The sequence below is a fragment of the Acanthopagrus latus genome, chromosome 20, assembly GCF_904848185.1.
Source record: "Acanthopagrus latus isolate v.2019 chromosome 20, fAcaLat1.1, whole genome shotgun sequence".
In the NCBI taxonomy this organism is placed as follows: Eukaryota; Metazoa; Chordata; class Actinopteri; order Spariformes; family Sparidae; genus Acanthopagrus; species Acanthopagrus latus.
This window is the reverse complement of record NC_051058.1, coordinates 11,034,141-11,061,021: the sequence shown is the minus strand read 5'-3', so window position 1 is coordinate 11,061,021 and position 26,881 is coordinate 11,034,141. Positions and strand designations below refer to the sequence as shown.

General features: G+C 40.8%; 4 protein-coding genes across 9 annotated transcripts in view; 2 read left to right on the top strand and 2 right to left on the bottom strand.

The window, feature by feature from the left end:
* Nucleotides 1–3,155: 3,155 nt before the first annotated feature.
* Nucleotides 3,156–4,685, bottom strand: LOC119010210 (tripartite motif-containing protein 16-like protein). The gene is made up of 5 exons (XM_037082184.1): nucleotides 4,634–4,685; nucleotides 4,069–4,110; nucleotides 3,924–3,986; nucleotides 3,687–3,826; nucleotides 3,156–3,599 (listed from the first exon to the last, which is right to left on the bottom strand). The coding sequence occupies exons 1-5, from the start codon at nucleotides 4,683–4,685 to the stop codon at nucleotides 3,156–3,158; spliced, it is 741 nt and encodes a 246-aa protein (XP_036938079.1).
* A 1,074-nt stretch (nucleotides 4,686–5,759) lies between these two features.
* Nucleotides 5,760–9,869, bottom strand: LOC119009946 (stonustoxin subunit beta-like). The gene is made up of 5 exons (XM_037081701.1): nucleotides 9,659–9,869; nucleotides 7,799–7,831; nucleotides 7,149–7,211; nucleotides 6,899–7,041; nucleotides 5,760–6,662 (listed from the first exon to the last, which is right to left on the bottom strand). Exons 1-5 carry the CDS (start codon nucleotides 9,705–9,707, stop codon nucleotides 6,234–6,236), a joined length of 717 nt encoding a protein of 238 aa, XP_036937596.1. The 5' UTR covers nucleotides 9,708–9,869; the 3' UTR covers nucleotides 5,760–6,233.
* Nucleotides 9,870–12,585: 2,716 nt separating this feature from the next.
* Nucleotides 12,586–14,484, top strand: LOC119010083 (stonustoxin subunit beta-like). Its single transcript, XM_037081945.1, has 5 exons — nucleotides 12,586–12,708; nucleotides 12,899–12,931; nucleotides 13,283–13,345; nucleotides 13,450–13,592; nucleotides 13,670–14,484. The coding sequence occupies exons 1-5, from the start codon at nucleotides 12,657–12,659 to the stop codon at nucleotides 14,096–14,098; spliced, it is 720 nt and encodes a 239-aa protein (XP_036937840.1). The 5' UTR covers nucleotides 12,586–12,656; the 3' UTR covers nucleotides 14,099–14,484.
* A 3,287-nt stretch (nucleotides 14,485–17,771) lies between these two features.
* The window catches only part of mybpc2b (myosin binding protein Cb), a 36,704-nt gene continuing 27,594 nt past the window's right edge, over nucleotides 17,772–26,881 (top strand). For 4 of the 6 annotated variants that reach the window (XM_037081569.1, XM_037081568.1, XM_037081566.1 and 1 more), the window contains exons 1-2: nucleotides 17,772–18,104; nucleotides 25,605–25,718. The gene's annotated coding sequence lies outside the window, so the exon portion shown is untranslated. The remainder of the gene's footprint in view (nucleotides 18,105–25,604; nucleotides 25,719–26,881) is intronic. The other 2 variants (XM_037081570.1, XM_037081565.1) reach the window with 1 other exon arrangement.

The window sequence follows — 26,881 nt, the reverse complement described above, 5'->3', positions numbered from 1 at the left end:
CCAATGGCTACTTGACAGTAAATCTGCCGGGACCAATAGTGCCAGAATAAATGAGTGCTGCATATCATCGTTAGGGTGGTGTCGGACAAGATGGGAATAACATCACGGGAGCACATTGAGTCGATGTAATTCACAAGCAGCTACTGAACACAGCTTATCGTGCCTCTGCACAAGTGATTGCATACAGAGAAGTGTCAATATGAGGTTTTATTTCTTTCAGAGTCAAATGTAAGTTGGACCCAAAATGACTTTGTATTGCTTAATTTAAAGTGGGGCCAGGTAGTTTTTGAGAGGAAATTCAAACACTGAATTTCAAAATTTACAACATTATATTAGGTAAGAATACAGAAATGTTTATATGATCTATATTTGAAAGAACAAGCTGTTCTCAGAGTAAAAGAAGGTCCATAGTTTGAAGCTGGAAGGGTGACAGGGTCCGCCACATGTAAACAAAGTCTTTCAAGTCAGTTTTGTTTTCAATGAAGATCTTTCTTTTCTGATTAAAATGTCTTCCCCAAAACTACATAGTGCACCTTTAAACTTTCATTCACATGTTTTATTTACTTTTATTCAGATTGTATTCAGATTTTCTTTAATTGCTCACCGGGGACAAATTAGACAAATACGTTTTTTTTTTTTTCTTTTCATTGAACTTGAATTGAATTGGGGATTGATTGCTAAGTAGTGCACGTAGCAGCTTGAAATGTGGGACACTCATCACTCCGGCCTATATGTCATGCTATACGTGTCACTTATATAGCCTTTGCTCATGACACAAGCTTAGAGTTACCTCTCACTCACATGCCTCACATATGTCCATCCAGATTCAAAGATGTGGGGCACTGGAGCTGTGGCCGCGATTATTCCCGGATCATGGACTCGAGCCGTGTTTTCTTTGGTTCACGATGGATGTCCTGTACCTGTCATACGGGTTTAACTGCCAAGCTCACTGACTGTAAATTCTCACTCTTACTCATCACAGGAACCCCGACATAAATCACACTTACAGTAAGTGTGCTTCAGCAGTTATATATACATGCAGTCATGTAACTAAATATTTGTTTTTTTAATGTCCATGAAACGAACATGTAAACATTATTTTTAAATTCATGGAGTGTATTCCATAATGGTTTTACGAGGTGCGACAAACTCATTCTCCTCAGTGCAAATATGCATCAATCAATCAGTCGATATCCATCAAGTATACCATTGAAGTTTTGGCCTCAATACATGGCTAAAATTAACCTTTAAATGGCAGAATTTTTCCAAATAAGATTATGCTGAAGTTGTTTTTAATCCTCTCAATGGTGCAACAACAAAACTATCACCAGTAGCTGTTTTAAAAAGGCACTGTGTAATTTTGGGGAAGAAATTTAAACTCAGAATTCTGATATTTACACCATTAATGATAATTCAAACTCAGAAATATCCATCTGTTCCACAACTGAACTAGCTTTTCTTAGAGGGAAAATAAGGTCCCCAGAACACTGTTTGACGCTAAAAAATTGGCAGGGTCCGCCACATATAAACAAAGTAAAACAGCATTAAATTGAGTCGTCCTTTAGGGTCAGTTTGCTTGATCAGTTTATTCAGTGGTTTAAGATCTTCCTCCTCTGATTAAAATGTCTTCCCCAGACCTACATAGTGCACCTTTAACCCTGAAATGACCTTTCTTGTTTTCTTAGCTTTGTTTGTTCCTCATACTTCTTGTTTTGACTTACACCCAGTGATTATCTATATACCCCTTACTTTTAAAGAAATTAAAGTTATTAGTTTTACTTCCTAAGTTTCAAAGAATGGCTCAACAAATCAACTGTGTGACATAAATTTAGGTGATCTTTCCTCCTGATCAGGTGCTTTTGTCAGGTAGACTGTAAACAGTGGTGGGCCACTCCACTCACACAGAGGGAAATATCCCTCACCATGTTCACCAGTTCATTGTCAACTGTGTCCGTCTGCCTTTTTTTATTGCTTAGCAGGGTGGGTTTTAAGAGCATTTTTGGCTAAAAACAGCTGCCAGCTGTGGGTGATGTCATTGCTATGACAGCTAAGAGAACCAAAGAAGAAAAGTTGTGGGCTGCACGGTTAAACAATAAGTTAAAACTTGCTATAAAGCTCTGTGAAGCTGAGGGGAGCTTGGGTTAAATGTCTTCATACGTGTTTGTATAGTTGTCTCGGCCACACATGACCTTCACTGTACAGTATGCAAGAGAAATGACATCAGTTGAAATGAATGAAATACGGCCGTGACTTCTGTGCAGTCTCTCGCTGGGATTCCGCTTGGCGCTTCTCAAATGAGTCTGCGTGATGCACTCGGCATTAAGAAGTGTGAACGCTCCCTGTTTGTCCGGGTGCCCCACTTTTAGTTCCTGCAAAGCTGACGCTTTAGGTGTGAGGGCGGCGGGAGTTTAGGGCCACCTGTCAGTGCAGGAAAGTGATCTTGGAGCTGAAGCCTATTGCGTATTAGCGTGAGCCCCTCCAACCCAGCGGGAAGTGACTCTCTCTCCCGAGGGGATCGATGCTGTGTGCACTTTAAAGTGTGTGTGCAACAGTATCTCAGGAATACACAGACTCCCTCAGCCATTAGACAGAAAAATGAGAAGCCGCAAATTAACTCAGGGGTTTATTTCATTTTAAACGGTCATGTAGCTATTGAAAACGTGCATGAACTTCTGTGGGTCTTGATGCTTTCATCGCCACAACAAAGTTGGAGTTATCAAACTTGAAATGTGACAAAATGAAATCTTTGCAGTCATAAATGATAAACATGACAAGGGACACACATTTTTGATTAAAAAGCAAATTTTTTTATACGCATTTATTCATGGTCATAGTTCAAGCCACTCAATCATAATCATCATAACAAGTTCATAAATATCCGATCTGATGCCAAAGCACCAGAAATACAGTATACAATAGGAGGTTATCAGCAAAAGAAGTACACAAAAATGGAAAATAGTTTCTCAGAAAACCACGATTAGTCTAACAAGTGTTTTGTTTTTTGTTTTTTTTTAACAATATTCACAAACAGAATAAAACTGATGCACAATAAATTAACTATGATTAAACACAAGTTTAGGTGTTTAATTAGACTTAAAGGAATAAAGCATCAGCTGCAGTTTACGTGGAAGTGTTAAAACCCCTTATAAAACCACTTACACAACACTTTTTTGATCATTTTCAGCGAATTCGTTCGGCCTCTTTAATATCGTGCATGACGACTGAATTCCCACCCAGAAACCTGGAAGGATCTTGTTGTCAAGGGTGCTCTTAACTTTATACAGCAGCTCCACCTCCCTGTCCGCTCCCTCACCGGTCACTGCATAAAAGCTTATGATCCCTGCGGGCTGGTCGAGATAAACTCCGATGGTGGAGCAATAAGGGATGTTGTTTATGTCCTTGTCTATGCCGTTGTACCAGATCTGGTAGCGCGTTCCTGACCAGCACAGACCCCAGGACTCCTCGTTCTCTCCAAGGCCGCTCGGCCCGGTGTTTGCCCTCCGGCCTGCTCCTATGTAGGTGGCTCCAATTACCACCCACCCTGAGAACTCCACCTCCCAGTAAGCCCTCATGTTCCAGATAACCTCTTTGCACAGCACCTTCGAAGGAAACAGGAAAACAAGAATTCAACCGAGAAGTCGTTCTGATCATATGAAGGTCATGTAAATGTATGTTTTCTGACTTACCTGTGGAGAGTACTCATATCTCTCCGGTCTGTCCAGGACGGGACAAACCTCCTCAGTTCTACGACACACCTTCGACCCGTTGTCAGAAATCCACAGCATCTTGTTGGCAGTTTTATCGTCCAAAGACAAATTCAACCAATCTAAAGGAGAGATTAAGCAGTGCCTTTTTTTAAAACAAACAATCAAAAAACAATACTGAGCATTAAATAAGGTGAGAAGAAGAAAATCTTCTCGTACGCTTCATGAGCTCAGCTCTGCTCGTTGGCTCCGGGATGTTTGGCACGTAGACAGCAACTTTTTCTGCAAGTATAGGAAACTGGTTTTAGTACTCATGCTCACATAAAGAGTATGAATAAACCAGGGTGTGAGTCACGCCCGTTACCTGCATTTGTCTTCTCATTCTTGTTGGGTTTAATTTTCTTCCCTAAAAAGGTCAAGGTCAAAGGTTAAACTGCGAAGATGTTAGGAGTCGCTTCCTGTTTCATGCAAACGTGTGACGCCACTCTCTGACAGTCTGTCTATACTTTATTTTAGCTGAATTTTAGCGTTAGCATAGCACTTGGTCCAAGAATAGAGAATCTGGATTATTCCTAAACCTGAGAAAAACTGAGAGTGAGGCTAAAGGACAAGTGTGTCTTATTTTGAAAAGCTTGCACCATCGTTTTCCATGCATAAGTATCGCTGAAATGGATAAATTCTGAGTCGACAAAATCAGACGCAGAGTGTTTGACGTGGCAGCTACCACCATCCAAATAAGAGCAGGTGGAGGCCATGATGTTGAGTGAAATCTGTTCAGCATCATCTTGTAAATACACAACGAAGGTCTGCCTTGGACAAGCCAATCTGTCAATAACTCAATTAACATGTTGCAAATACATAACATGTTAGTTTGAATGCACATAAATCGAATGTATAAATAATGTAAATAGAATGGTTGTATTTTGTACCTTGTTTGTTGGTCTGTGAGAGGATTACTGCAGAGTTGGGTCTGGCTGGCATCTTGAGGCTGCGTGCTGATAATCCTCGTCCAGAGGCTTCACAATGCTGCACAACGATCGATCCAAAGTGAAAGCGCAAAGTTGTCCACTTGACTTTTATACCCGCAGGCAAGATGAACCCTGGGCGTTTTTAGGAGTGTCTGCGAGAGGTGTCGAGGTCAGTGGAACGGGCTTTCAGCGGGGGGTAAAAAGGGCTGTACGCGCTTGACTTTGACATATGGATATAAGTGAGGCAAGCGTGTGGCATTTGACACCCCTGAAACTTTAGGAGTGTGTCCAGAAAAGCAAGAAGATGGTTACAAACAGGACTCAGAGTAAGACTCAGAAACGGGGCCTGTCGGTGTTGTCAACATGAGGGGCACAGGCGGAAGAGGAACCACAAAGAAGACATCTCAGTCAAGCTGCACAGAAGATGTATGTGTGATAGATGATCATCCGTGGCCCAGATAACTTGTCTATTTTTAATTTACGCTTACACTTCTTTCATGCTGAAGTATCCTTTTATTCAAAATTCTCTTAAAAGATAACTGATCGACCAAGCCTTGCAGCAAGGGCATGATTAATAGGATAATTTCATGGCAGCATCATTTGCGGCATCTCTTGGATATGAGGATAAAAAAGGGCCCCCAAAATTTGCTGGTGTCCAAACACAGACAACAGTAGCAGCAGCACCAACTTCATAGATGTAAAAAAAGGTCTTTAGTGTGTTTATTAGTGTGTTTGTTTGTTATTGTGTTATGCAGTTCACACACTCAGTTCTAATTGTGTTACTATTCGGATTATCAGGGCAAACCACTTTATGTACATCTGACATTGGTGAGCCTATTCTTCAGTGTAAAACTAGGATTCGTCTCTGGGAACTTGGATCCTGGACCAGGATAGGATAAAGAGAGGCCTGGTCAGCTTATTTGTGGATATTTTATGACTGACCATGTTTGTATTGCTAAAAGCCCATCTTAAAGAAATGAAGATGTGAGCTCGCATGCTGCAGAGAGTCAAACAACAACACCTGTTCACTCTGTAATCGGAGATGCTTCATCAGTCCAGGACAAAATGCGTCTCAGTCACTTGCGTCTCAAGATTATTATTTATTCGAACTTATGCAAACATTCTGTATACATTCATAGCAAAGTGGGTAACACTGTACATTCTTTACAAGCAAAAAACAATGGAGTGATAGAAATACACATAAATATTACAGTATAAGCCTTGAGTGGTCCGGTTGTCCCTGGCAAGTCCAGAACAGTGGGCTGATTGTCATTGGACTTTACCTTTTACTGAAACATGCTAACCTAGGTACTCTGTATCAGTCTCAGATCTGCCGGTAATAAGGAGTATATCTCATGGGAACTGATGTTTCAGCTATTACAACTTGCATAGGATTTATACAAGCTTATATGAATGGAAATGTTCCAGTGGTTGTTGGTGTTGTCCAGTCATTTTGTGTTTACAGCTACCATAATTGTAGCTTTCTTACAAAAAGAATGACATAGTTTCACGCCTCTCTCAGCTCATGATGATTAACTTTTAGAAATGTTGATTCCGTCCCCTATTCCTCCTTCTTTGTGATCAGACAGTGTGAGTGGTTCCCCACCCAGAAACCCGCTAACATTTTCTCCGTGAAGGAGCTCCTGACCTGCTGCAAAAGTTTGACCTCCTTCCCCCCTGTGCTCTCCTCTCCCTCCTTCACCTCCTCCACGGCGTAGAAATTTAGGATACCGGCAGGCTGATCGAGGTAGACCCCGATTGTGGAGCACTTGGGAATCTCCGTGATCTCTATGCTGTGGCTCTTGTGCCACGCATTGTAGCAGGACCCGCTCCAGCCCAGTCCCCAGGACTCCTCATTCTCTCCCAGGCCGCAGGGTCCTTCGTTGTTCCTCCTCCCCGCCCGTTCGTAGGCGACCCCGACCACGACCCATCCCGAAAACTCCACCTCCCAGTAGCCTCGGAAGCCCAGGATGCCTTCTTTGCAGAGAACCTTTAGGAATGCGGATGAGAACGACAGTCATTTAGAGGTAATCCAACACAACCTGTGATTTATTGTAGCTGCTATGAGGAATTTAAAGCAGCCTCCCCTTCTCTGGGTTGCAGTGTCAAGCCAGCTGGCTCAGGATTTAAATAATGACAGGTCACACCGATCTGATTCATAACACATCAAACTGTACTGGTTATGACATGGTGATGACAAGTTTTAAGCACTTCATCAGGCTATACCTGCGGAGCATACTCATATCGCTCTGGTCTATCCAGGACGGGACAAGTGACATTATCGGTCATACGGGCCACCTTAGCACCGCCATCTGTGATCCACAGCACCTTATTGGCTGTCTTGTCATCCAGGGAAAGGTTGAACCAGTCTGAATAAACAGAATTTACCAATGATTTATATGAGAAATCCAAGTTTGGACCAAATGATTTTTTTCAAAAGGAAAAAAAAAAAACTGTAAAAGAGTAAGACTCTCACGTTTGATGAGATCAGCTCTGCATTTTGGCTCAGGGAGATTTGGCTCGTAGGCCGGGATCTTCTCTGGGGAGGGAGCGACAAAGCAACATCAGACGTATGTCACACAAGGCAAGAGGAACCGCAAACGGATGAGATTGTATCTGCATTTAAACGAGTAGTCATTATCTAATCAGGCTGAGGGAAAGTGGTTAAGTTTCTTAGTCCACAAAACATTTCTAGAACAGTGTTGCAGCACTCTGCTACAACTGAAGTAGATGGGTATTTGTTTTAAAAGCCCTGTTATTTACACCCTTGACGTGTGGTCTCCTGCACCCATTTGAGACGGGGTGCATGCTAACGCTTTTAGCCTGGCAGCTAGCCAAGATCTCTGCTATAGAGGGTTTTAAATGACATCATTTCAAATAAAATCTTACTCTCTTTGATCATCCTCAGACATGGATTTACACCAGAAGTATGATGCCATTTTATGTTTGTTGGGTTGTTTTTGTTACATTCTTCCCATTTGCTTCAGTTGTTTAGGGAGAATGCTACCATGCGGTTTCACTGCGAAGCTCCAGAAATGGTTTGTGAAAAACAAAATTTTTACTTTTGGTTGAACTATTCCTTTTAAAAGAAAAAAAAAAACTGTGATAGGCAACAGTCCTACTTACCTGCAGGTGTGCTTCCAGCTTTGGCTTTTCTGGCTGCAAAAAAAACAAACAAAAGAAAAACAACATTTGTTTTCACCAAGGCAGCCTATGTGAACATCAACATAAACCCGGCTGTTAAAAATACTATATAGCAACAGCAGGGATGCGCCAGGTGTGTCTCAAGAGATGATGGAGCAAGCCGCTGCTAAAAGAAAAACCATCTGCCTCTGTCAGATCATCACTTCAGCGGCTGCATGCTTCTTGGAGCCGGCGGCTGATTCATGCCAGGTGACTGAAAGGATCGAGACGCCTCACACGCTGCAGGGTTGACTCGGGTCAGACTAGCGTGCAGCCCGGGGGAAGGTTATCAGATGAGCGGTGGGACATGGTCTGCATGCCTGGACCCAGCATTTGTTTACTGAGGTAAACAACAACCCAGACAGTTGGGTAAAGTCTTCCAAAAAGTGACTAATTGTATTCTAAAGGGCACTTACTCGAGGGTTTTAACACTTGCTCATCTTCCCTTGATTCAATTATGTAGGGGACACCCTTTCATAAAAGAGGCTTATGGTATTACAGATGAAAAAATTAATTAGTCTGCTCGCATTTAGATCTCAAATGAATCTCGATAACTTTCCGTGAAGTAGTAATTGATGAGACGGATAACAGGCTTATCCCTAATGCCAATTTGGTATCTAATACTTTGGTGTCACATGTAAGTATTCCCAAGAAGAGGAGACACTTAATCCCTTCAGCATTAAGATGTCAACACAAGTTATTCGTTTTATTTATATCAACAAGCGGCATCATCTCCATAATAATCTATTAATCACTTGTGCACTGGCATCGTCCCGGACCACCCATGGAAGTTTATCTTGGCAAGCCGAAATGGATGAATTTTGTAAGACATTGTTTCCAGGCTTTGCTTGGATCTTTAAACACCCAGATCAAGGGGTTCAAGGTGAAGTTGTACGCTTAAACCCCGCTCATCTGTCATTATCCGCATTTTTCAGACTTAACGGTTATTTTTACGCCACGTGGTATGCGCGCCACGTCCAGATGAGCCGATATTTATCTCCGCGTTGACTGGAGGCCGAGGGAGCCCCGGGCAAGGGAATGTCAGGCCACCTCTGGATATAGCGCAAGGGGATGAGAATAACCGCATTGTGTGTTCTCATCACAACCGGACACCGTGCAAGGCATTCGAGCTTAAAAAGTGACCACAAACCCACGGTGACAATCTGTACAGGGCTTGTTTCTTGTGTTGGGACAGGAGTTCAATGAATGTTTCTGACTGTGATGTGTTTACTCATCACTGCACCTGTTCTGATTGTAAAGAGGTGCATTTATTCATCATGGTGCACGGCTCCTATCATTAAAAAGCCAACAGTTATGCTTGAAAGCTCTTTGTTTTCCTGTCACAGTCAGACTACAGTTCAGATGACGATTCTACTGTCCCCTGTTTTTAAAGCCTGGCATTATACAGTCGGTTAATACGCACAGCATGTTAAATCTCTTTTAATGCAGATGATGTTGACACCAGCAGACCCTCGCTCCCAGGCGATAAAACCATTATGCGCCCCTCATAAAGACAAGCGTGAAATCAGCCGGTGAAATATTGCGCTTTTCGCACCAGACATAAACTCCAGTGACCCGCTCACTCAGGATCTGCCTCAGAGGATAATAAATGGGCCTCACTGCTGCACACGAAGACTGGGGTTATTAAATCACTGCACTTTAAAAGCATTGCTGATAATGCCTTCCCAGTTACAGGTTTATAGACTCTAAAAGATTTAGAAAGGTGTGTTGAATAAAACTCTGGGATTTAGCGAGAAGACCAAAGATTCCAAATTGTGCAAAATGCAGAAAGTGAAAGATCACCTTTATCCAACTTCCTGCTGTCAGAGATGATCCTCGTGGTGGTGGGCATCTTGTCTCCTGATGTCTCTCTCAGTGCGACGATGAGTCTCCTGCTGGCTCTGCTGTGTGACAGCTTAACGCCCCTCTTATATACCCTTTAATGCAGGACAGGGGTGATGGATCGAGAGAAGGTGGCACGGACATGAGATAGAGCTTTCCAATAGGAGGCGGGGAGGGAGGCAAGAGGCTTGTAATCGGAGCTGTGTATGTATGTTTTTCCTTAAAAAGGTTAGATGGATGCTGAGATGTCTGCAGGCAGCCCCCTGATACCGAGTAAACCCCGCCCCTCTGGCCCTACATCACCAGCACTGATCTCGTCACATTGCAGGGTGACAGCGTTGATGGTAGACTTGGTGATGGGTGGCTTCACATTCACACACACACACACACACACACACACACACACACACACACACACACACACACACACACACACACACACACACACACGTGCGCGCACACACACACACAGCCACACACTCACAGTCACATGGAGGTAGGTCCAAAGTAATGTGAGGTTGAACAGGTGCTATGACATAATGAAAATTATGATTATGTAAACAAAAGTGTAAAAAGTCAGTATTTTCTCTACAGTGGAAGACAACATACATACGGTTTTTGCATTCATGTAGTTCTTATATTTTTATATCCTGAATTTAAAATGTCAAAAACAGACAATCCAGACTGTGTTTCTCCCCTAAAAAGGTCCATAAATTGTTTTTTTTGTCATCTTTCCTTGACACAGCTGTGTCTTTAGATTTCTTAAGTCAAGAACTTATGACATGTTGCTTTCTGTTAAACTTAAACTGGCAATGGTGTTTTGCTTTATTAAGTAAATGTTGATTGCACAATGTCCAGGCAAGAATGATAATGACTCCAGCTGTGTTTAAAGTGGTTCCCCATAAACTTCACTTTCACTCTGTTATCCTGTTTACCGCTGGGCTGGCAGACAAGCAGCGTTTCATTGCTCTATTAAAGAGTAAATGAATGAATAAACCTTTGCTTTGTCCTGCATTGTTGGAAGGTGCCACTGAGGAATCTGAAAAGCGATTCAGTTTTCTTTGCAACAGCTGTGCCAAGAATAATTCCCCATGGTGGTGGGGAGAGATGCCTGTCTCCACTTTAATTATACAGAAATACTTTATGAAGAAAGGCTTTTTGGCTTCTTAAAATAAAGAACATGAAACAAAACATTTGTAATCATGACTTTATTGCTTGTTATCACATTGAAGAACAATCATTTATTGAAGTGCTGTATGAATGAAGTGGCCTCCCCTCAAACTCCAAACAAAAAGGTGACTGTACCTGCCGTTAGCTAGTTAGCTCAGTTAGCTCAGTTAGCCATGTAGTGAGAGGTGCGTACTGTATATATATATATATATATATATATATATATATATTTGCATAAACACATTATTCAGTTACTCTGAATATAGTGATGAAAACACATTGTGGAAACAGGACATTTACATCTTCCGCATACAGTCATTAATAAGTCAGTTGAATAGTTGATATTAACATTTCAATGAACATAGGCCAATATACAACATGTGCAATCCAAACACACCTAAATATACCTTCATATACAACCCACTAACCCAAATACTTAAAACAACTGTAAACCACTTGCCTGGAGGTTCATCAGGTCATCATGCCAAGCTTAGCCACGCTCCCGACCGGTATTGTCATATCAACCATTTACAATCGAATGCCTTAATGTACATAGCATAGACTGTGGGAGAAAGCATGTCGCTGGTTGTAAACCTTTACTTTGGATATGCTCTCCACCGCCAGCAGCACTGAGGTGTTTACTGTTCGGGCACTCGGCCAAAACCTCGAGTCAAGGCTGCCTCGTCCCTCTTGTGCTCCAGTCTGTCCAAGGCAGATGACTGACTGGGCCCGCTGATTACAGTGAAAGTGACACAGTAAAAAACAACATACCAGGACGTATCGTGTCAGAACTTCCCAGTGGGGTTTATTGGAAATAAGAGTGTGGGTAACAGGTTTGCATGTGTGCTTATCTGAGAAATCTCCTCTCAAAAGACAAACAGAAACAAGATGCACCAGCCTTTTAAAACACCAATGACAGAAAGGTGATCGCTGCCAAACGACTAAGCTGTGAGTCTGCACACTGGCTGCTCTCAATGTTCAAGGTCGTTTCTGCAGTTTTTAGGGCTAAAAAGGTCACAACACAGAATTACATGTGATTTTTCTGTTGTCTTGTACTTTGCTGAAATCTTTACATTCTGAATCAAATTACTTTTTATCACAATGTCACCAATTTATACACATTGATAGGTTGCTCATGAATGACCGATCTGCTTTTACAAGCGCCAAGAAGGTCTACAGAAAAGTATATGTGAGGGGAGCACATAGTACAGCAGAAGCATTTCAATCCTGTAGTCTCTAAACAAAGACATTGAGGATTAAAACGTACAACGGAACAGAGAAAATTACAATAACTAAAAAAAACTCTTCAACTTTAGTGCAGAGAATCAACAGAAACCAACTCCAAATGAACCTCCAATCGAATCAGGTTTCTCTTCCCTCCATCACCGTATCAATGTGACCTCTCTGTTCTGTACAAGGTGACCGCATTCCTAGAGAGGTATCAGTGTCCTAGATGTGTGTTTGATTACAAAGAGATGACAGGATAACCACAAAAGTAAACTCAGTACCTCTCAGATAAATATGGGTCAGCGGGTCAGGTGTTGGCACTGAGCTTACAGTCCTGGTTTGGCAGGCCCTGTGGCACGCCCATTAGTGAGCTCATTATCTCTACATACCTTACCAAAATGTCTCCAAGGGAGCCCCAAGGGGCCCCCCCAAAACCTTTAATACCCCCTATCCTGGTGGAGGGGGGGGTGGTATATAAAGAAGCCGTTTGCATCATCGCAGCAGTACGCCGCTGACAGACACCGACATTCAGGAAACCTCAACACGGAAAGGAGTGATAAATATGCCAACCAGCGCTCCCAATAAGAGAATCATGCCTGCAGCCGGCCGTCCTGGTGAGTGAAGTCCCTTCTTCAGATTTTAGGGTTTTTTTTTTCAGACATTGAACTTTGGTGGTTATCTTTAATTTTTCTCAGCAAATTTCATATATTGTTAGCATCACATTTTCTTACATTAAAACCAAAGGAATAATTTACAACGACATAGAGAATAACTGGCAGTAATGTTGTTGTTTTATATTTCCAGGCACAAAGGCTAAAGTTGTGGCCTCTCCGAAAGGTAAGATATTAAAAGAAAACCATGGAAAATGTGTTGCCCACTGTTGAAGGGGCTCTAAAACAGTTTGTATGAATTACTTTTTACTGCCTTTGCTTGAATTTTGAATGAAAATAAGTTTTGCAAGCTTGTAAAACAATCCTGGCCTTTGCACAGTCACCATCCACCCTGACCACCTCGCTGTGACTCCAGCACAGTTCATAAATGTATTGTTGCGTTCCGTCACAGAAATAAGGTGCATGCATGAAAGATATACACGCTGAAAGTACATAAGTCCATATACATGAATCCTGAGGTTTTACTTTATCATCTTGTCATCAGCTTATAATTAATGTGAATTTTCTTGCTGCTCAGAAAAAATCCCAGAGTATGAGCCGAACATCCCTGAGCCCACCTGCAGAGCTGATCTTCTAAAATGTAAGAGCAGTCATTCAGATTCACAAACTTTTCCTCAAGCTCATGATTTTCTCACAATTTTCTTTTCCCAATTGTCATGGATGTAAACCTTCCACATTCCACAGACTGGATCAACCTTTCCCTGGATGACAAGACAGCGAATAAGATGCTGTGGATCACAGACGGGGGATCCAAGCTGCTGCGCATGACTGACGATGTCACTTGTCCCGTCCTGGACAGACCGGAGAGATATGAGCACGCCCCCCAGGTGGGTTTGTAACAGCAAATCCAGATTTCAAATACTTTTTCCCGTTCGCTGCAAATTGTATTCTCTTTCCTTTAAAGGTTCTTTGCAAAGAAGGCATCCTGGGCTTCAGAGCTTACTGGGAGGTGAAATATTCAGGGTGGGTGGTCGTCGGAGTTGCCTATGAAGGAGCAGGGAGGAGGGGGAGCGACGGACCCTGCGGGCTGGGAGAGAACGAACAGTCCTGGGGTCTCGGGTGGGGTGGATCCCACTATCAGCTGTGGTTCAACGGCATCAGTAAAGAAATCTGGGACATTCCCCAGTGCACCACCATTGGGGTTTACCTGGACCAACCAGCTGGTGTCATCAGTTTTTATGCAGTTGAAGACGTGAAGGAGGAAGAGGGGGGCAAAAGCAGGCGGGAGGTCAGACTGCTGCAGCAGATCAAGAGCTGCTTTAAGGGCAGGATGTTGGCAGGTTTCTGGGTCGGACAAAAGTCGTCATGTTTGTTAGCCAAACAAGAGGAGTAAACAGTGTGTGTTTTACACCGGCGGACTCAGGGGGAGTGCTCCCATGATGAGCCTACGTTACAAACAATGCAGTGAAAGTTCCCTTTTGGATGCCTTTATGGTAGGGAAAACATGATAACTGCCCTTCCAGTGGACAAAATGTGAGGATGTGCCCTGTTTCACCATAAACACATCACAACTTTCTGCAGGCTGGTGCTCCTCAGCATAGAACATGGCACGTGGTGCCCTTTTTAGTTTTTTTGGCCCCTGAGCCTCTAACATCCTGAGTCCGCCTCTGTTGTTTTCCATTTTCTTACAATTCCACTTCATTTAGGACACATACCCAACTGGGATAATGTAAGGAAAAAATTACTTGTTTGTATATCAAGAAACTTATTTGCCAAGAAGCAGCTATTTGTTTAAGTGCTTGTGAATCAAAACTCAATTTGAAATACTGTTGGTGGTGTCTCATATATATATATATATATATATATATATATATATATATATATATATATATATATATATATATATATATATATATATATATATATATATATATATATATATATTGTCTTATTGTATACTGTATATTCTGGTGCCATTGATATATTCTGCTCTTTGTAAATCAATAACGTTATTTTTTTGTGTGACTTCTATTAAATAAAATCAGTTTTTCTTGTGTAACCTATGGAACCTCCCTGATTTCAACATTACTGTGCGTGGGGTGCTGTTTAGCCCAGTTGGTAGAGGAGGCGTCCCATGTCCAGAAGCCCTGTCCTTGCTGCAGCGGCCCAGGGTTCAAGTCTGACCTGTGGCCGTTTGCCGTAAATTTGACATGTGGCCTACTTGTACGTATTGCACCTTTAAGTTTTGAATACAACTAAAACAAATACGCACACAAATCCAAGGTACCCCAGCATCTGCAAATACTGTAAACTTACAGCTGTGCTCAGAGGGTTGGTAAGGGCAATTGCAAAAAAGTACATTTAAAAACCCACGGTAACATGGTAAAAACCTGCCCATGAAGCTACTGTGTTTAAAAAAAATTTGAAAAGGCCTGAAGGAGCGTCAATGAATGTTCACTCAATGCTAAATATTTTCAGTAGAGGACAAACAAGACCTTCTTTTTGCGAAGCCACGTTGCCTCGTGTTTTCCCCAAGCAATAAGTCATTATATAAAAATACAAGCTTACAGCATAGGAACATCAATCCATCAATGTCATGTTAAGCATTCAAACTGTACCATACCTACAGCTGCTCTGGATCTTTCATTCTTCACCTACCCCTGTTAACACTGAGCCAGGGGGCCAGAGGCTTAGGCTGGTGACATGAAAGCAGATCCTGAGATGCAATAAACAGTGAGAAGTCACATGTGGGAACACAAATAGGGCCAATGAGGGTGCACAGATTAAGAGGAGGTGGTGGAATATAAGACAGAAAATGCAGGACTAAACTCAGTGCTAATTGAAGGTTTTTCTTATAGTCATAGAATGATGGGATCAGTAATAACAGAGATGAATTGTCCAAGGAACAGGGGGCTTAAGAGATAAGAGCAATACATACAAAATTGCAAATGTTGACTTGAAACCTGTATTATAGGAACGTCTTAAGGCAGAGTGATGAAAAGTTTAGCCCAAGATAAACTGCCATGGTGGATCAATAAAGAAACATCTTATTGTATCTTATCATATCTTATCTTATGTCATCTTAAGATGGACTTTGAGCATTACCTTCAATTTTCACAAGAAAACACTGAAAAACACTAAAAGGTCAGACATGTCAACAGATCTGTATGAAAGCATTTATTTCTGTTATGTGATTTATAATGTCCCCAGACTGAATATCAGAAAAATGATTTGTCTCTGATGAGGAGTTATTGATTGAGGTGACAAGACTGCAACTGTCTCAGAGCCACTTCCCTGGCAGCTCAGTGTCCGCTGGTTAGAGACTCTAACATAGTCTTTGTCTCCCTCTGCCGACGGTCAGCAGTATAACAAAGTGTGCCAGTGTCACTCAATGTTCAAAATGACTTTTTACAGTTTTTCTCTGTTGGTTTGGCTCATTTCTTGAAACAGAAATTACATTCTCAAAATAACATGGACAAACCTCCAAACCACCTGGCAATTGTTCTCAACAGAATGGAATGTCTCATTCCTTTCGTCAAATTGCAAATTTCTTAATACATCTTTGCAGAAGATTAAGTAGCCTACATTTAGCACAGTATCCAAGTGAACAGATCTTGTTGATCTAAACTGAAAAGTTGATTCTCAATCTAATGGTTGTTCTCTCCAAAACATGTCAACATCATGTCATTGTATAAGTTATTACATGCACACTAGTCTGTTCAATTGTCAAAATTAGTCAAGGACTTAATACCATGAATACCATATATGAATCTCTTGGAACATTTGATTAATTGATTAATTGACAGTCAGATGAAAATAGAACTTGACAAACGAAGGAGGAGTTTCATACATCTCGGATGACCAATCAAACAATATGTTTGGTTACCTGATAGGTGCTGTCCATGATTGTGAATGCTGCCAAACATGTATGTGTAGAGCTTGACCAGGACCATAACAATTTCTGAACATCGAGGCACCTGAGGAATAGGAATAAGAAGAGGAGGAGTAAGGGTGCGTGGTGGTAGAATAGGGGGAAGAGGCCAAGGAGCACGAAGACTCCATGCTGTCCCAGATGAAATTCAGGCCACACTTATAGACCATGTTAACAACCATCGCCTCACAATGGCGGAGACAGGTCGCCGAGTGCAGCCTGATGTGCCCCATTCTACAGTCTCCTCCATCATCCAAACCTTTGGCAAGGAAAACAGGTACATAGTCAGTCAATGATGGAATATTGTATGTTAAACAGGACAGGACACTGCATGACGAAAGAGATGTATTTATTTACTCATTTACCTATTCATTTAGTGTGTGTGTGTGTGTGTGTGTGTGTGTGTGTGTGTGAGTTTTATAGGCCTACAGTAATATCTTACCTCAGTGGGATGTTATGACGCTTATGATGGTGGCCAGGAGAGGGAGGGTGAGGATAGTGACCAGTGAAGAAATGTTTTGAATCTCCAGCTTTATTTACAGCTCTGTAGGCTACATATAATTTTCCTTGTTTTTTATGTGTTTATATTACAGTATATTGTGCTGTATACATTTTCTTTTAACTCTGGTGTATGGAAGTTACTTTGTGTGTGTGTGGCAGTATGAGTGACAATGTCCGGTCTGTTTCGAGAAATGAGCCAAAGTAATTGAGAAGGATCTTTTGCCTTTTGGTGACACTGACTATTTATTTAGGAAAGGAATTTAGTTTTGAAGGATGAGTTAACAGTTTTGGGAGCGATATGAGCTTTTGCAAGTGAGCTATGGTGTTGTGCTGAACTGTAAGACTGTTTTGCTAAATTATCTTAGAGTTTTGAGAATGTAATTATGTAATGTTTCAAGAAAGGAGCCAAACCAACGGAGAAAAACTGTAATAAAAATCATTTGAATAAATATACTTGTAATAGATTTCTTCACCGTGCAACATTCATTTATTATATCGTTGCTGCTGTAGTGACTTACCCTTTTTATTAAGTTTAAGCAAATGTTTGAAACAGCGCCCCTCTGGGTTTTTATGGCCATACCATGTCAGTGAATCTGTGTGGTCAAACATGGTATAGCACCCTCACCTACGTCAACCGAAGGAAACAATCATGAAGTAGTTAAACATTTAGCAAGTCGCCATCAGTTCGACTGTAAAACTGTGAAACGACTCTGGGGAAGAAAGTCAAAAGTGTTTTTTTTAAGCCTTTAAAGCTAAACAGTAAACAGTAGAAAGTTAATAACATATACAGTATTTCATATTTGACACAGAGGAGTGTTGCTAATGACACTTAGCTGCAAGGGTTAGCTAAAAGTCAGGCAACTTAGCAGCAGTGGTTGTGGGAGTTCTTGGAATAAGAGTACAACATGGCTATCAAGCAACAAGTGCAGTGCAACATTGGACTTTGGTGGACAAGGCATCATGTAAGGTGAGTTCAGCCTCCCTCCATGCTTTCTGTGGGTATTGTGTCTCCTCTCTGTGTTGCTAATAATGTTTTCTAGGTTATATTTAATAACTTGTTTGCCTGGACGTTAAAGCTGGTATGTTGCTAATGCTGTGGTTTAAAGGTGTAATATGTAAGAATTTTGGTTTGAAAACATCAAGAAATTAAATGAAATCATTTACATAATTTGAAGAAATATCAGAGGTCTGTAAATTGTGTTGCAAGAATTCTACACAAGTTTTCTTACTTTATTAAGGGTGATATGTTGTGGTTTCTCTCTTGTGACAAATGTACTTCTTGTAACTCGCTTTGGACAAGTGCTTCTCTTAAATGGAAGTCTCTTAAACCTGAAGTCTGATAGGTGAGTCTTACAACTCAGCAGCCATCTTGGCATTTCAGGCTCACAAAGACCAGGCCTCTATCTAAATGAATCAGGAGAGAGCCTTAGTCTCACTTTCAATGGTCACTGGGACATAACAACTGCAGGTATAACATTGCCAAAGAAAATTGATAAAAAAAACGCTTAAATTAATTGACTTTGCCCCAAAATAATGTTTAATACATCTTCTCCTGCACGACCCAAACTTCTTCTACAGCTCAATATAGTGTGGTGCGTGGTAGAATTGCCAGCTCAGCCCACTGTCTAATCTTTCAAAAACCTCAGCTCATGAGAATTAGCATGATATCCACTCTTCCATGCTTGTTAGCGATTGGCTGAGATTTTTCCCGGTTCACCTACTATAAAGCACCACCAGGCTTTTTTGAAGATGAGACGTGATGTGTAATCTCTGGCATAACAAACTTATCTATTCAGAAGTGGTGTGTTTCTATGTACAGTGTCTCTGCATTAAAGTATTTCTGTTTTACTGAACTAAGATTGTATTAATTGCCATGTTATGTATCATGAAACGCACCTAATTAGATGAGATTAGCTTAATTTATCCCACAACAGGGAAATTCACTTGATACAGGAAAAAGAAAATAGAAAATACATAGGAAAAAATAAGATGTTTACAAAAAACATTAATATATTTGCAAAAACTGCGGTAGCAGGGGGTGTAAGAGTCTGCTGCTGAAAGAGCTGCTCAGGGCTTCCGCAGTCCAGTGCAGGGGGTGAGAGGTGTTGTCCATGATTGACGTCAGCTTGGCAAACATCCTCCTCTCACCCACCACGTCTGTGGAGTCCAGCAGACAGTCCAGGACAGAGCTGGCCCTCCTAACCAGTCTGTTTAGTCTCTTCCTGTCCCTGTCCTTGCTGCTACCTCCCCAGGAGACCACTGCATTAAGTAGCGCTGATAGTCTCATAAAATGTATGAAGCAATCTTCTTTGTAATTAAAGGACAGAAACAAAATGAAGCTCACCAAAACCATCTGCGATAGTCTTTTCACCTCAGGTTTGGCCAAAATAAACCTTCAATTCATCTTACTAAACATGAAAATATTGTGGGACTACACTTCTGCCAGCACCTTCTGATGTCTGACTTCTGTCTCTCTCCTCTTTTTTTGTGTCCTTGGCCTGACAATGTATTAGTGGTGTTCCATACTTACACTTGCTAGTTTGACTGGATAAGTGTGTTCACTCTGATAAGTAGGCCCATTGCAAATAGCAGTGCACTATGGATACCTGGATGCCATTTTTCTAACTTTGAAAAAGTTATGAGTGCACCACTCGTCCCTGCTCACCCTTAGTGGTTTCATTCTGGAGTGTATGTGGCAGATGCAGGGTGAGCACCAACCTAGCAGAGATGTTAAAAACAGGCTAAAAGCTGTAAAGTTTCACTGCAATACTGTTATTATTTCACTTTTTTACTTTCAGGTTTTACTCCTTTTTTCCAGGCAGGAAAGTAACCATGTAAATTCCCAATATGTTGTCAGTTTATCCAAATAATGGCTGTTGACCCAGAGGAAAAAAAAAGATCTGTGCAGCTCTCCCGTGATTTACCACTGGCTCCAGTGTACTCGTAGCATTTTCATCAATGATAATAACTTTTAGAAGACAAAATGCAATATCTTAAATGAACTCTAGTAATTGTAGATGCCCAAAAAGTTTGGCTGAATGCAATGCGAAGCTTCATGTTTCTACTGGACAGAACAACAGCGCTGTCCTGTGGCTCTACAGTGTGTTTGTAGAGATATGACATCAATAAACAAAAATATGAACAGATCAGTCTATATACAATTTTGCTTTTATACATAACTGTTTGTAACAGCTACATTCGAGATTGCATAGCATACATTTTCTGTGAGAAAAAATGTTGGTGGAGCTTAGAGGGAAGATTATTCTGTCTGCTGAGCTAGTGTCGTTCCAATTGTAGAATGATGGCGTAAAAAAAGCTTTGAAAACTCAATCTTTTAAAAAAGTTGAACCCTCAGCATAGGGAACGAATCACTCAGCAGGAAGCAGGATGGCAGCCCCTTCACCATACAAAGCCGATGTGTGGGTGCACTTTGGTTTAAGAAACAAACCAGGGAGCAAGGAGTAGGATAAAGAAAATTCCATTTGCAAGCTTTGTCATGCTGCTGTAAAATATTCAGGAAACACAACCAACTTGCAAACTCACCTAATCAGACAGCATGCAGATACAATAACCTTATAGTCGCAACCGAAACCTGTCAACCTGCGTCAAACTGCGCTGGATAATACCTTGAACAGATTTTCAACTACCTCATCTCGAGCTCAGAAGATTAAGATTTGGTGCATTTTATTTGTCATGATTTGTGCCCCTATAGTGTCGTTTTATTACAACATTGTGAGGACCCAAATACAAAAACACCAGGAGGAGGCAGGATAGAGAACAAAAAAACCCCAAAACTTTTAATGATAAGCTGAAATCCAAGAAACAACAGCAACCAAAAAAAACAAACAAAAAATGCACATACCAAAAATCCAAAGTAGCATCACAAAGAGCTTATACAAAGTTCATCAAAGTAGAGTACAGCAAAGTACAAAATCAGGAAAACCACGAGGAGCAGGGGGACCAAAGTCTTAAATACAAGACAACACAAGAATAACGCATGGGATGGCCTGCAGGTGGAGTGACGTGGGGCAACACAGGTGAGGGAAATATATGGAAAAACACTAGAAACAGGGAAGGACACCAGTGTTTCCCACAGAATCAGACTTTAATTGAGGCAGTGGCTGTGCAGCTGGGGATGCCATTGAGCAAGCACACCCGAGACTTCCGCCAGCTCAGTCGGCTAACTTCTGGTTTAGAGCTGAGCTAACTTGAATTGGGATAAAATGTAATTAGGCGGCTCTTCTAGACTCTCCAAATTTGATCAGACTGACTTGCCTAAATTCTGACAGTAAAATGAGTTGTTTCGCAGGGGTTGTGAGGCTTTGATTACTGTTTTACAGACATGTCTTTCACAATGTGGGAAAACGTCCCGAATGCATCACATGACAGTGTCTTGGCTATGACAAAAACTGTCTTCAAGTCCTGGCACTCTTTGTACTGCGGTAAAGTGAGCTGCTGTTTATGAGAGTGTGGTGAAGTGAAGCTCCTAAAAGATATATATAGCCTTCATGTTCTTTATGAAGATTGAATATTTTCCTCATGTTTAATCAGGCGTAAGTGTTATTTTACCAATCGTTATCAAATGAATCCAAGTGATTGTTTATGCTGATGTTGTCCTTAATGGTATTAACCATCAAACCATTGTTGGTTGTTAATAGTTGTTGTAGTCAGTAACTCCAAATATCATCTCCTATCATGCATTAAAAATCCAGAAATATTGTACTTTAATTTTCTTTAATTTTGACTTTATGGTCAAAACCAACTCAAAAGATCTATATGTTATTCTGACTCCTTTCACCAAATTAATTCCTTCATATGTTAGCTCATCATTGTCTCATCCCAGGTACACATTTGGTTACATTTCACTGTCGCAATGTGGAGAAATCTCCCCTCAAGTCACCTTCAAAATGAATATACTCCATTTACATTATTCTGACTTTTGACCTTATGTCAGATCAATTCCTTCATAGGTTTGTTCATCACTGTCTTTGCATCTTCTTCCTGGTGTCTTTTTCTAACTCTGTTACTAATTTGTTTATATATCACTGTATATATGTTGAGAAGATCCTTGTCACTACATAGAAAGATAAGTACAGTGTAAAAAAAAAAACAATTGCAAAAAGTTGTCAGTTTATCAACACATTAGTTTAACTATTTCAGTTATAGATGGTATTGTTATTTACATACAATCGGTTTAGTCTGATTCATATTTAATGTGTTTGCTTTTTTCGCACATTGAATGAAGTGAAATCAATCCTCAGTAAATTAAATGTAACTTCTCTGTATGTCCAGAAGAGGGAGCTCTGGTTTCATGTATAAAGTTAAAATGTTCTGAAGACTACAGCCATTAAATGTGCTTTTTTTAAAAAAAACAAAAAAAAACTTTGACTTTGAATTGCTTAATCTTTATGTGTAAATTATAAGATTTATTGTAGACCTCAATGCATCATTATATCAAGTTGTACAAGAGAACAAAATAGATCGTAGTTACTTTTCCCCAAGCAATGCTCAGAAGTTCACAGATGATATAATTTTTGGAAACTCTGCAACACAGTTCTGACCAAACCATGTGATGAATCAAGTGGATAAACTCAGATAGCCCTTAACTGAAATGTTGAAATGGGTTGTCGTTTATAATTCCAACATTTATATTCCGGAAGACTGTAAAAATTATTGGTCGAGAAGAAAATCTAATTGAATTTTTATTAAATGTAGATGTGGGGGTATCTTTCTTTAGTCCTGACAGGATGTTCATTATGAATACTTTTAATTTAAATATAACACCATTAGAACTCACTAGCTCTGCAGAAAATGTTGGGCCATCAGGGAAATATGTTTTGCAGAAAGCATTTACGTGTACAAGCGAAAGTACAGAATAAACAAATAATACAAGCAATAAAACCAGACAGAAAAAGCTTAATGTGAAATTACTGTAATACACAAATCAACCAGATATACCTACATTGCCCACCAGACAGTGCAATAATTGGTCAGTCTTTAGTGTAATTTACCAAGCTGTTGCAGTGTATGGACCAACGCCACAGCTGAATATCATGTTTAAATCAAGCCATCTAATTGTAGAAGGAATAAATAAGACTGTGGTCCCTCTGCTCTGAAGTTTATCCAGTGTGAAGGAGCAGCCAGAGAGTATCAGTTCCTCTGTAAGTCAAAAAAGATGTTTGTCTCCCAGCACATGAGCCTCACAGATTCCTGTTATTTGTGTGTAGCTCAGAGCAGTAACCATACTGGGGTTACTCACAAAACCTCCCTCGACAACTGCAGTGTGTACAGCTAAGGCACTAAAATCTGTTTTTTTTGTTTTTTTTTAAAAAAAGGTCATAATTTTAGCAGATGTTAAAAGATTTCATGTTGGGAAAACAAAAACTGCTGTACTGCTTCTGAAGTTTGCTATCAGTAAAAGTCCCCAGATATTTATAGTTGCCCTCCAATTCAATTCCCTTATCAGATTGTAGAGGGGGGGCTTTGGAAGCATGCTGTTAACTTCTTAAATATATTGCACCATGACGCAAAGTCACCAACAGTACTGTCAAGTCTCATCCTGTAAGATACAGCGAGGTGCCAGAATCATCTGCAAAGCTAATAAAATGTCTGCCTAAATATTTGTTTTGGCAGTCATGAATATATTCTGTAAAGCAGTGGAGAAATGTGCAAAACCCAGGGGAGAAAGAGGAGATACAAAGAAAGTTCTCTGAGCACCAAAATCTGTCAGTTGAAATATCTGTGATAAAGCTTACAGTGTTTTGATCAACCTTGTGTGAAGCCAAAGAAATTGCAAGCAGCTTTGAGCAGGTCCTCACAACCCCACACACATCGGTGCTGTCAGCAACCACATTGCAGACTATTAACTGTTCGACATGGCTCTGACTTGTCAAGTAAAGTCCTTTTTTTTTGTAGATACAGGTATTTTACAGGTGTATCGAATTTCATAATTTGGGTAAAATTTGTCAATTTGTTGCCAGAGCTGCTTTTAAGGGGTAGCCGATGAGCCGTTCTGCCCCACAGTGAAGAACCATTAAAAGCATACATTTTCACTAAGTGTAATTAGTGTGGAATGTATTTGAGCATGTTTAGCCCCTTAAAATGCTGTTCATTGCTTTAAATAATAAGTATTTATTTCAGTGCATTTGAATAGAAATGGGGAAAAAAAATTATGACCTCTTAAAAAAACTTAACAGGACCAATGGGAAGCAACGTTAGTGAGCATCCCCAGACTCCTGACACAGTTGACATACCGTTTCTCTGCTATCTTCCTCTGGGGTTTTTGTCAGTTTTTTTTGGTGGTTAAATCCTACAGGCCTGAAATGACCTTAAGCATTTCTTCTTTCTTTTGAATATCCCACATCAGTTAGAATCCTTCCCATGCACAGCAAATTTACTATTAAATTTAATTTAAATTTGTATTTGCAGGCTCTCCATTAAACCGTAAATCTGGACTAATCACTGACTAATCACATTACATACACAGGATGCTGACTGGGGAACCGTTATTTTAATGTTGCCAATGAATCTGTATCTCATTACCATTTATAGTATTTTTGAGAAGCTACACTGTTCAAAGTTTTCTATGAGAAACTTGATATTTGCACTGCCCTTTCCCACCTGTATCTTTTTTTCTTGAGCTGCACATAATCATGCACACACACACTCTCTCCGTCTCATTGCTCTTAACTTCATTTGTGATTCCATTTTCTGCATCAGGGCTATTTTAAGTTACCCTCGATACTTGTCATCTATGTTGTTTACCGTGCACCACTCCACTGCTCTGTTGCCATACAAGGAAAGGTACTCAACTGTACTAACTTGTGAGTGTCCTCTAGTATTGTTTCACTCAATGTTACAAAATAAAGGAGTAGTTAAGTATTTTCGGAAACACATTTATTCACTTCCTTTCTGAGTTAAATGAGAAGATCAATAGAACTCTCGTGTTTGTACGCTGAATAGGAAGCTAGAGTCAACCAGCGATTAGCTTAGCTTGGCATTTAGACTGGCAGTGGGGGCAGTTAGCCTGGCTCCATCTAAAGATCAAAAATATACCCAACACCACCTCTACACTTCTAATATTGAGTGTTGGTTGCTGCGTTTTTTTAGTGTTTGGCATTGCCAGGCAAGAAGTTCCATACTGCTAATCACTTATTCACTTTGCAAGCACACACACGGTTTATGTCAATCTTCTGATTTAAATCTCACGGAGAAAGCTAATGAAGTATTTTCCAAAAAGTCAAACTAATCCTTTTGCGATTTACAATAAATTCTTGCAGTGGTGGAGGAATTATTTAGTTTGTTTCAAGCAACATTTTCTTAAAACATCTACAGTCGAAGTACTCATCATTGTGGAGCATGTGGAGGTGGAGCCATGGTTAATCTATATATGCTTAATTGGACGCCTCAAAGCACCACCCAACCTTTTCCAGCACTGTCAATATTTGTATTGCTCTTTTTTCCCTAGAGACATCTCAGCCACTTCAGCTATAGCTGCAGCTATAGATACCCCGTCTGCTGGTCCCTGTGGCCTGACATGCCTCACATCTCTCAAAGATTCACACTTTGACCCCAGCAACAGGTGATATGTCTCCACAGCGGCGCTGGCTGTTGGCATATTTCTGATAAATGTTGGAGTACATGACGACAGACAGTCTAATGAGGACGTGCCCAAGATTTACATCTTCGTTGGGAGCTTCAAAAGAGGCAGACGCAGCAGCGTGGGTTACATTATAAAAGTACACCATTACTGGCTGTGGCCAGCTGGCCATGTACAGCAGGTCTTACTTGCTTTCAACTGTCTTTGTGCCACAAATAGAACCTCAGGGGCATTTGGGCCACACTTGGGAAACCAAGCAGAAGTGGTTGTAGTACTTTGACTTTTTTTGACCTAATGCAGTTATGTACTGATTTAGGAAAAGCAATGCCAATTTTGAACTGTCTCAAGTTCTAGTGGTGGGGTAAACGCATGTCAAAGGGGGAACAGATTTCATGACTGCGCTCTCCATCAAGTTAATGCCTGTTAGTTAACTCTTGTTTCACCTGGGTTTCTGTCACTCTCCCTCTACAACCTCTTTTGCCTCCTCTGTCAGTGGGGATCTTTTTAATCTGCAGTGTAGACTTTCCACAGTTGCCCCACCATTACGGGGAAAGCAATACCTCTTCCTGTTTTGGTTGTGCAATGGTAGACATGCTTCCTTTGTCTTTTTTTCCCCTGGGAAAAATCAAGCCTGGTGGCAGACTGAATAGCATAGTGAAACACAGGCTTACAGGGAACGCAGATGGTGTCAAAGCCATTACACTGCGCAATTGTATTTACTTAAGTGATAAGTACAACTTTTATTTATACAATGTTTTGTTGAATTACGCCTATTCATAATCTTGTGGAGAGTTACATGATTAGATTGAAATGACTCCATTTTACTCCCATTGTAAACATAAAGCTACAGCCAGCAGCAGATTAGTTTAGCTTAGCACTGAGCCTGGGAACTCGGCTGGTTCTTTCCAAATGACACACAACCATTTGCCTGGCAACCAGCGTAGCCTCCAGGAAGTTACTGGTGGCCAAGGAATATTTTTGCGCATGACCCCTGATAAATGGTGAACAGTTGCTGTTTCAGTTCATCTTTTGTACCTACAATGTGCTTACTTGTGGGCAGATGTCATTAACTTGGAACAGGGCAAAACCATCTCGCGATGTCAACTTGTTGTATATGAGTGTGGTGTTGATCCTTTCCTCTAACT